Here is a 9,578-nt window from a genome sequence, read left to right on the forward strand (position 1 = left end):
ATGGCTTCTAAGACTAGACTGGACTGCTGAGTGTGATGCCAAGTGGTCCTCTTTGAGGTTTTTGGTGAATGCAGTTGACTTAAGGATAAGAGAGAATATATAACAAAGCTTACACAGACATAATGCAGAATGTTCTGGCCTTGTAGAACCTATTGGATAACTATGGCATGAGCCAAACCGATAGGTTCTGGCAAACTGAATTACTTTCTTGAGGTATCCCAATATCTCCAATACTTAATAACATGGAAATATTTTAATTGTGAATTTATTCTCTGATTCTAATCACTGTATCAACATTAACATTAATTTACTATGATTCTAAAGTAAGTAGTGAATTTTACAAATTGCCAACGAAATCTCTTAAAGCTATTAATACATTTAGTACTAAATAAATAAAAGATTCCAACAAATTTTCTTTTTAAATTTTGTCATATATGAAACATTTATTTTTTTAAGAGACACGCAGTACATTGAAGCATACTTTCAAAATGTATAAAATCAAGACTATTTAGAAGGATGCAGCATCATAAATCATCTGTAATTCTTGGGGATTTACATATGTCACTATTAACAAGCACCATACACCTCAAAAGGAAAAGAGAAAGGTCAACTGTATGTATATCAACATGCAAGCAATATGATAATTTACAAAGAGCAATAAAGCGAGAATTTTCATCAGATGACTTAACATCTTCAAGACCAGACCAGATGTTGTAATCCCCATTTTCTCTTGTTCCATTAACCTGATGACCAAACCGATAAACAATCAGTTAGTATTTACATAGATTGTGTTTGCTTTTTCTTTCCTACCCATACATTAAATTACATTTAGAGAAAAATAAGAATATTGAACTCTTTGAGAATACCTGCCTGCAAGAGTGGCAAAAATATACATGGAGTCACCATCCACTCTTTGATTGTATCTAAGCACCACTCTATGAGATGGAACCCATACCTGTCAGTGTTAATGAAACTTAGAATCTAAGAATAGATAAGTCACAGACCTTGGGGAGAACCTGCTAACATTATTCTGTTAAATTAATACAGCAATAAAATATTGTGATAACCATAAATGAGTATCTCTCAGTCCTCATCAGAGAAGTTTCTTCTGACAGTAGTTATTAAAAAGAGATACACAACTATGTAATGTACAGAGATTAAGAGATTCTGAACCACACTCAGCCATAAATAGAATGTCTTTATCAAACCCTTCCTCTCAATGATCTAGTATCTACATGGAAGAAGAGGGAGGATATTGTAAGAGGCTAATATATAGCTGACCTCAAGGAAACAGTATCGTCCACAAACAACAGGACTGATATACTTATAAACTCACAGAGACTTTGACAGCATGTGAAAAACTTGAACAGGTTCGAACCAGACAAGATCCCAGGACTGAGACAGGGATGTAGATACATAGTCCTATGCCTAACCAAAAAGTTATTTGCAACTGATAAGTGACAGAAAAGTGGAAAAATCCATTTTGTTCTTACATTTAATTGATTTCAGATGAAATATGTCTTTTTATGACTCTAAATAATAAGCAACAGGATTTGATATTTGAGCATAGACATGGGTTTGACCTTGATAATGAATGCTGATTGGCAAGGTTTAATCATGTTAGGAGAGTCTAATGAATTAGTCAGGAATATTTCATTATGCCCAGAGTTATAGGTACGGTTCAAACTACTGTGAAAAATTTATACTTTAGTGTTTATCCATTAGTTCTAAGAATATTTATAAGATAGAATGTCAAATTTTGTTCTTGCAAATGGACATTTTCAAAAATGTAATATACATTGCAGAAGTCATATCATTCATAAATGAGGAAAGTGAAGATAAGAACACTACTCACCTTGCTCATTAAACTCTTGGTGTCCTCTGAAAGCTCTGCAATTTTTGTCTTAATGTCTTTGGCTAATGATAGGACATTACCCGGTATTCCAGGTATACTTCTGAGTATAGTCAGGAGGTTGTGAACATTGTTATTCCAAGCCTGCACTCTACTGAGTATCAGTTTTGGAAAGTCTTCAAGCTATGCAGCCATTTTTCAGCAATTATATTAATAAGTGAAAGAAAGAAAGATTAGTTAGTTTTGGTTTTCTGTGAGACAGGTAAGTGAAATATCCATTTGTTTTTTATGGGAAGGTAGAATGGCTTGGGACATAAAAATAATATAGATTAATAAAGTAAAAATGATTAACCTGAAATTTGCCATCTTAATAATTATGTATATATCTATATTTCCAATTACCCATTTTATCAATCATGATATTATTTCCATATGAAATTCTGCCATCTGACCTCCCTGAAAACTCTTCCATGCTTCATTATTTTGCTTGTCTAGAGTTTGCTGGGGCTTAGTAGGTGTTCTGAATCAGGACAAACCGATTGCCCCAGAGTAAATGGTGAGACATTTAACTTAGATTCATCACACAAATAAATTAGATTATTCAAAATCATACTTATTTTTAGATTGTTTTAAGATACTAGTAAAAGTATTTGACATTTGTAAGTGTGGTGTCCTCAGTCTGGAACACTCCCTCTCTTTGCCTCAGCAATGCGGCACATTTTTGGAACATATATGCAAAGAACAATAGGCTGTCATTGTCCTTAATAAAAACATAATTAGAAAGAACAATGGAATTTTGACTTTACAATGTGTTCAAAGATCTGAGATGAAACTCATTCCTGGTTTCACATGCTCCATATAGTAACACCTTTAGCTATTACAGAGACAACGAAAAGAGAAGACAGGTATTCAGTGGACCTTGTGATGTAAATAAGAAAAATACATGAAAGAAAGGACCAGATCCAAAGGTGCTGGCAAAGCAGACTCCAGGGGTTATTGCTGTATATGAATAAGAGGAAGGACTTGCATTGGATGGAACCCAAACCATTCTGATAAAGAAGGCTGATGGTCTAATTTCCATAAAATTTTCAATGCCTCATTCCATTTACATCAGCTAGCTTTTGTGAGTGTTAATTGCAGCAATGTCAATAAAGAACTTTGTGAAATTATTTTCTTCCTTTGCTTTGCCTTATTATTTTCACATCATGCTTAAAACACTTCATTTGGAAAATAATCATAAGGAAAGAACATGACCTTTGCAAATCAGAGCTGAAGAGATATGTGGACTTTCTCATTACAACTGAGGACCTGGCTCACTCTGGGGACATTAGACAGTGTTTGTATCACTCCTTTTTCAGGAGCTTACAGTTAAGCCAAAGAAGAGATAGATCACAGAATTTGTGAGGAAATGAATAGAAAAGTTAGAAGCAGAAGTAGAATGAAATGAGTCTTGAAAATCAAGAAGACTGAGTAATGTGAGATTTACTAGCGTGGAGCTAGTAACATACAAGCAGCAATATTGTTATTGCAGTTGTTAATATGTAAAGTCTAATGGTGAGATATCATTAATCTAAAATCCTCTTAATGGACAATTTATTCACCTGTTACAATATTACTAAGTATTTGCTTATTTGATATAAAGTATCCATCATGGCTCTTTGTTCATTCTCAGTCCATTTTCATGTAAGTATAATTTCCACATCCCTTACAATACTTATAAAAACCTGCAGCATGACAAAGTAAAGCCAGTGTACTGTTTCAGCTACTTAGGTAAAAGAATCAAACTATAGACTTACAGAGATCTCTTGGGCTTTGTCCATGTTTTCTGGTGTCTTGATGGAATAATTGTGGCAGGAGATGAGATTTTTAGATTGTAACTTCTGATTTCCAAGAAACTCAAGCATCTGTATAATAAAAATTAATATTCAGTTCATTTGCATTTGAAAAACAAGCCAATGAAGCCACAATAAAATATTAATGTACTCATCAATAAATGTGTGCTTTTAAAAAAAGAAATCGGCATAAAAATCCAAGATTTAAAACTTAACAATGTGAACATTTTGATACCTTTCTTCTATTTTTTTTTTTTTTTGGTTTTTCAAGGCAGGGTTTCTCTGTGTAGTTTTGGAGCCTCTCCTGGCACTCTCTCTGGAGACCAGGCTGGCCTGGAACTCACAGAGATCTGCCTGCCTCTGCCTCCTGAGTGCTGGGATTAAAGGCATGCACCATCAATACCCGGTGATACCTTTCTTCTTAATTGGGTCTGTAATCTCGTTTTGGTTTACATCTAAATATCAGTCCCCCAACCCTTTGTCCTATTTAATCTTATCTTATTTTTTTATTTTCCCTAAATCTTTCTATCTCAAAGGAAAGCCTTATAAAATAACTGAACTGATAAATACAAAGTGTCTAAGAGAGCACTTTTCTGTAGAATCTGGGCATAGTGTCATGGTATACTGTGTGAATATTTATTAATCTCTTAGTTCTTATATATCCAAATTGATGTATACCTTTTAACTGTATGTTTTCTTTCTATTATAAGTGAATATGTACACCACTACAATTCAATATTAATCATAAATTGTGACTGAAATTGTGTCATGTTTGACAAAATTAGATATAGCAAGCTATTTTTAGGAAATAGTAATGAAATAAAACAACAAAATATTTATTAATTATTAACATATTTAACAATAATCTTAAAGATTTTATTTTAAATGTAATAAATTATTAATTTAAAATTTATTATTTATTACCAATTTATTACCTAAAACTAATAATTAACTAGTATGTAAAATTTTAATGGATTAACAGTAATGTCAATAATTTAAAAGAGGGTCAGTAAAGAACAAAGAATAAGAAACTTATGAGTAAAAATACAATGATAACACATCTATGGGAAATGCAGAAATACATTTTCTTGATATCCATTGTTTTACCAAAGCCTTATTTTTTTTTCTCCTTTATGTTGACTGACCTTGAACAGATAACATGCAGTCATCAGGAGAAGAGATCCTGCTTTGCCCTATCAACTAGCCCCTACTGAATGAACTCTGGAGATCTCTTTACAGTATTCCTAACTCTGGAAGTTTCTGAAAACCAATTATGGTTTTTCTTCACTCTTGACATGGTTTCCACTGGTATTGGTTCTGTTTCTTACACCCAACTGACTTCAATGAACTTCAACCTTCTGGGTTATCTTCAGTGAACTAAGTGAAAATGTTTCTTGTTCCTTAAAAGCTAGATCCATATATCAGAGTTCTTTCTGTCCAATATAATTATTCTTTTATTTTACAATAATAAGTTTTAATAGAAAGTAAATAAATTTATAGAAAATCATGCAAATCACACTTTCTTTTTTCCCTTTCTTTCTTTCTTTCTTTCTTTCTTTCTTTCTTTCTTTCTTTCTTTCTTTCTTTCCTTCTTCCTTCCTTTCTTTCTATCAAATAATCTGAAGCTTGCCCATTCTCATTTTTGCCTTTTACTGCTGGAGGCTTTCTTGTGTAATAGTACAAGAATGTCATATCATGATGCACCTTGAATGTGTCCTACTTGACACTTGATCTTCAATGCTTTCTCTTGTAAGGCCAGGTAATGTTATTAAGCATGAAGGCTTTTGTGAGGGAGAAGATGCAAATAACTGAGGCACTTACGAATTGGTTGGATGACATTGATGATGAAGTTAGCTGAGTCCAGATGAGGGCAAGATAAAAAAAAAAGTGAGTAAATAGATAACAAGAGTACATATTTATTAGAAAAAAACAACTTTTTCTGAGTAACCATTTCTGTCCTAAAGCCATTACCAGTATCTCCTCCATGACCCTGACTGACCTTGAACAGATATCATACAGTCCTCAGACAGACAGAGCCTATTTCTTCTGTAATCCAGCCTTCCCAGTGAATTAAATTGTGATCTAGAAAACTTTATGAATCTCAGGATATAGAGTTTATGAGAGTTTATATCATTCAATTATTTTCTGTTTGAATTTTCACAGTTTAGATTCATTCTGTTCATTCCTTGTGACTCAATGCACTGCACTTCTCTATTAGATGTCCCAGTGTGCTAAGTGAATATGTCAATAGAGACTGGCTTCAGAGAAGCAAGGTCATGAAATCAGATTTCTTCCTTGGACACAATTATTAAAGTATTATATTTCAAGTACAAAGATATTTTAAAAGAAGCAACACAACATCATTAACATGAAGGCTTAGGGGAAAGAAGGTGGAAGCAAGTGAGGTACTTACAAATTTTTCAAAATATTTTGCAGATGACTGACTGGTGGTCTGAGATAGGATGAGGAAAAACTAGTGAGTTAAAAGACAGCATAAATGCACATTTATTGCAAAAAGAGACACATTCTATGGATGCTAATTTCTATATAGAAGTCTTGTATATCGACTTGATATTGACTGATGAACACGTAGTTCCCTGGAACAGAAAACCCACTCCTTTTCTAAACTTGCATTATAAGTGTATAAACTCATATTTTGTACCTCGTTAAATGAGGACTCCCAGTGTTTAAAGTTTGAGAAGCTAATGTTGGATTTATTTGTTTGTTGTTTGTTTCTTTCCTCTAGACATACCATCCCTATTTATATTAGTTTCATTAATTCCATGTGGCTCACTTTAATGTATTTCTCCTCTATTGTATGTCTACTGTGTGCTAGGTAAAGATGCTAACAGAGACTGGCCTCTAGCAAACAAAGTAAGGAAGTCAGAGTTCTTTCTAAGCTGTGTCTATTAGATTTTTATGCCCCAAGTTAAAATTTAAGAAAATTTAAAAATAAGTAGGGAAAAATTCCAAAACTCATTGAATTCTTCAAAAGTCTTTGAGATTTCAGAAAATGCACCCCATTTTTCTTTCTTCAGTTTTCAATAAATTCAGTTTTATTTTATTATTAGGAAGGTATATTACTGTAATACACCTTTATGTAAGGTATAAAGGTAATTTGTTTCATAACTATAAAGCATATATAAGAGAAACACTTACATATATCCTACGCATTTCAATGTTGAGCGTACTGATATTCTGAGACACTTCCATGGCATGATCAAACAGTTCTTTCAGGTAAAGTTGATCATCAATAATATCACTGCTATTCAAAGGCACAGAGGCCACATTCTCCCATAAAAGGAGGTTTGACACCACCAGCAGCAGAAGTGCCCCTGCTAACAGAAGCAAGAGGCATTCAGATCCATTCACCCAAAATTATCAAAAGAAATTCAATCACCTTTGCCCAGTGCGGGAAGGCACTGTGTGATTTGATACTGTATAGCAGAGTGAAAAAGCATCTTTCCCTGTAAAGATGTGATTATTGTCATGTTTGCACAGGTATATAGTGTCAGAACTTAGTGACTTCCCACAGTCTGGGATTGGTATTGGAAATAATTATGAAATTTTCATCATTAGAAGATTAAATTATCTTTTAGTTCAGTGTTGTAAGAATTTATGAAGAACCTATGCTGGTTTTCAATTATCACTTCCTACAAGACATTATTTTTCCATTAATGTTTGAAATTAATATAGTTACATCATTTACCCCTTCCCTTTCCTCCTCTCAAGACCCCCATATACTTCTCCTTGACATTTTTAAAGTTCATGGCCTCTTTTTCTCATTAACTGTTGTGATGCACATATATGTATATACAATAACACATTCATAGATATGTATGTATATATATACTAAATATGTATGCAAACCATATAGTGTTTGTTGTACATAACAGTTTCAGGGAGGAGCATTTGGTATTAGATAACCAATGGGTATGCTTTTCTCCTGGGAAGACTTGTGGAGATCAAGATTTACGTTTGAGAATTTGACCACAGAAGCCCCAATAATCTTTATTTTATTATTTGCCTTGCTCTGCAAAGCAACCTGATATAAATGAGTTTTCCTGATAATACAGAGTGTTATTGTGTCATTATCAAATTACATTGTTATAGGTAGACAAAAATAGAACTCTAAAATACCAATAATTAATGCTTTCAAGAGGATACAGTATCATGCTACTATAAAATTGAAAAATTTGTTTTTTTTAGTGAACAAGTCTGAAAAATTGCCTCTTGTATAGAACCTTTGATAAATGTAATTAAAAATGTTCAAAATAAAATCAGGGTACTCGTAAGACTAATTCATAGGAAAAAACACTAATCACAAATATTCAAAAATAACTAAAGCATCAGAAAACTTTGCATAGTATCCTTGCATAGTATCCAATGAAACCATCAAGTTTTTATAAGCAAAATATAACAAATCAGATAAACATATTTCAAATGATAGTTTTTGTTTTTAAAGATTATTATAATTACATAATTTCCTTCTTTTCTCTCTCTATCCCACATGTCCCTATCCTCTTTCAAATTCACAACTTTCTGTTCTTTAGTTGTTACATGTGAATATATATATATATATATATATATATATATATATGCATATATGTATGTCTTATTAACTTCAGATACACAATGCACTAAGTCTGTATAACAATATTTACATACATACAATTTTAGGTTTGGCTATTTGGTATTAGATAATATTGGTGTACTCTTCTCTGGGGAAGGCTATTTCTTAATGTGTAACTAAACTTAAAAAAACATGATGCTTTCCCTAATTTATCTTATGCATGGTAGATACACATCTATACACTAAGTACATGGAAAGTCTTTCCATTTATTAAGTGAAAGATACCCACAGTTTAACCTGAACAAAAGGAGCTAATGATACTGGATTTTTTCTCTTAAAATATAATTCATGTTTGTTACCAATTCATTTACTTAGAAATCTCATGAAAAAAAGGTAATATTACCATAATACCCCTTTTGAAATGTATTTTATTTGAATGAAAAAATCCCCACATTAGAAAACATGATTAAGTTCACTCAAGTTAAAAGTCTCATAGCACAGATCCAGAAACTAAAAGATTGTACATTCTTACTTCTACAGTTACTACAAATTCTGTATGCAATCTTCTGTTAACTAATTCCAGTCAAATGTCTCATTTCTGCAATTAGACTTTTTCAGGTTGATTATTTCATACTCTAGTGATCTTAGGTTGTGTAAGCAAAATACTTGTTCTTTCTCCTAGATACTGAAAAAAAATCTCTTTCTACCTAGGTCAATTAAGAAAATGCAAAATTTCTCTAGATTTCTACATATCTCCTGGAATGAAGACTCCTTTTGACAACCACTGATCCAAGAGTGTGCAGTATATTTGCTTTCTATACCAATTACCAGAGTCTTTGTACTTAAAAGAACACAAGGAAAGAATTACTTACAGGAAGCACGGTTTAGATAAAGACAGTGGCATCTCTGAGGTGTCCTGGCACAGCTTGGCTGCTTCACTGCAGTCCCCATCTCTAGTAAATACTCTAACCCCATATATAGGCCAGTGAACCGTCCTCAAGGCCACATACTGCTAGGAGGCAAGAAGAAGTAACATCAGGAATGAAGGTGAAGACCTTATGACTCTTTGTCTTCAGGAAATGCAAAGAGCCTCATGACGAAAGCAGTCAATATGACCTATTAACATTATTTTGAGGCTGTCACTAGGGTCCAAATTAAGTTGAAAATCACTATAGACATCATTTCTCCATCAAAACTTTTGTGAATTCTATGCCCTAGTAAAATGTCTGTGTCCTGGACTTTCACTTCTCTTTGGATACTTAAGTGTCTGTCTCTGTATCTTGGTTAGGATCACATACTTATGTCACTGTTTTTGAGCATT

At 32.8% G+C, this 9,578-nt stretch overlaps 1 protein-coding gene across 1 annotated transcript; it reads right to left on the reverse strand.

Annotated features, from left to right (window-relative positions):
- Window positions 1-524: 524 nt before the first annotated feature.
- Window positions 525-9,208, reverse strand: LOC100762438 (prolactin-7A1-like). The gene is made up of 7 exons (XM_027409243.1): window positions 9,130-9,208; window positions 6,844-7,019; window positions 6,098-6,136; window positions 5,506-5,538; window positions 3,649-3,756; window positions 1,856-2,035; window positions 525-743 (listed from the first exon to the last, which is right to left on the reverse strand). The coding sequence occupies exons 1-7, from the start codon at window positions 9,206-9,208 to the stop codon at window positions 525-527; spliced, it is 834 nt and encodes a 277-aa protein (XP_027265044.1).
- Between the last annotated feature and the right edge of the window lie 370 nt (window positions 9,209-9,578).

This window comes from Cricetulus griseus, chromosome 3, assembly GCF_003668045.3.
Source record: "Cricetulus griseus strain 17A/GY chromosome 3, alternate assembly CriGri-PICRH-1.0, whole genome shotgun sequence".
NCBI classification, from domain to species: domain Eukaryota; kingdom Metazoa; phylum Chordata; class Mammalia; order Rodentia; family Cricetidae; genus Cricetulus; species Cricetulus griseus.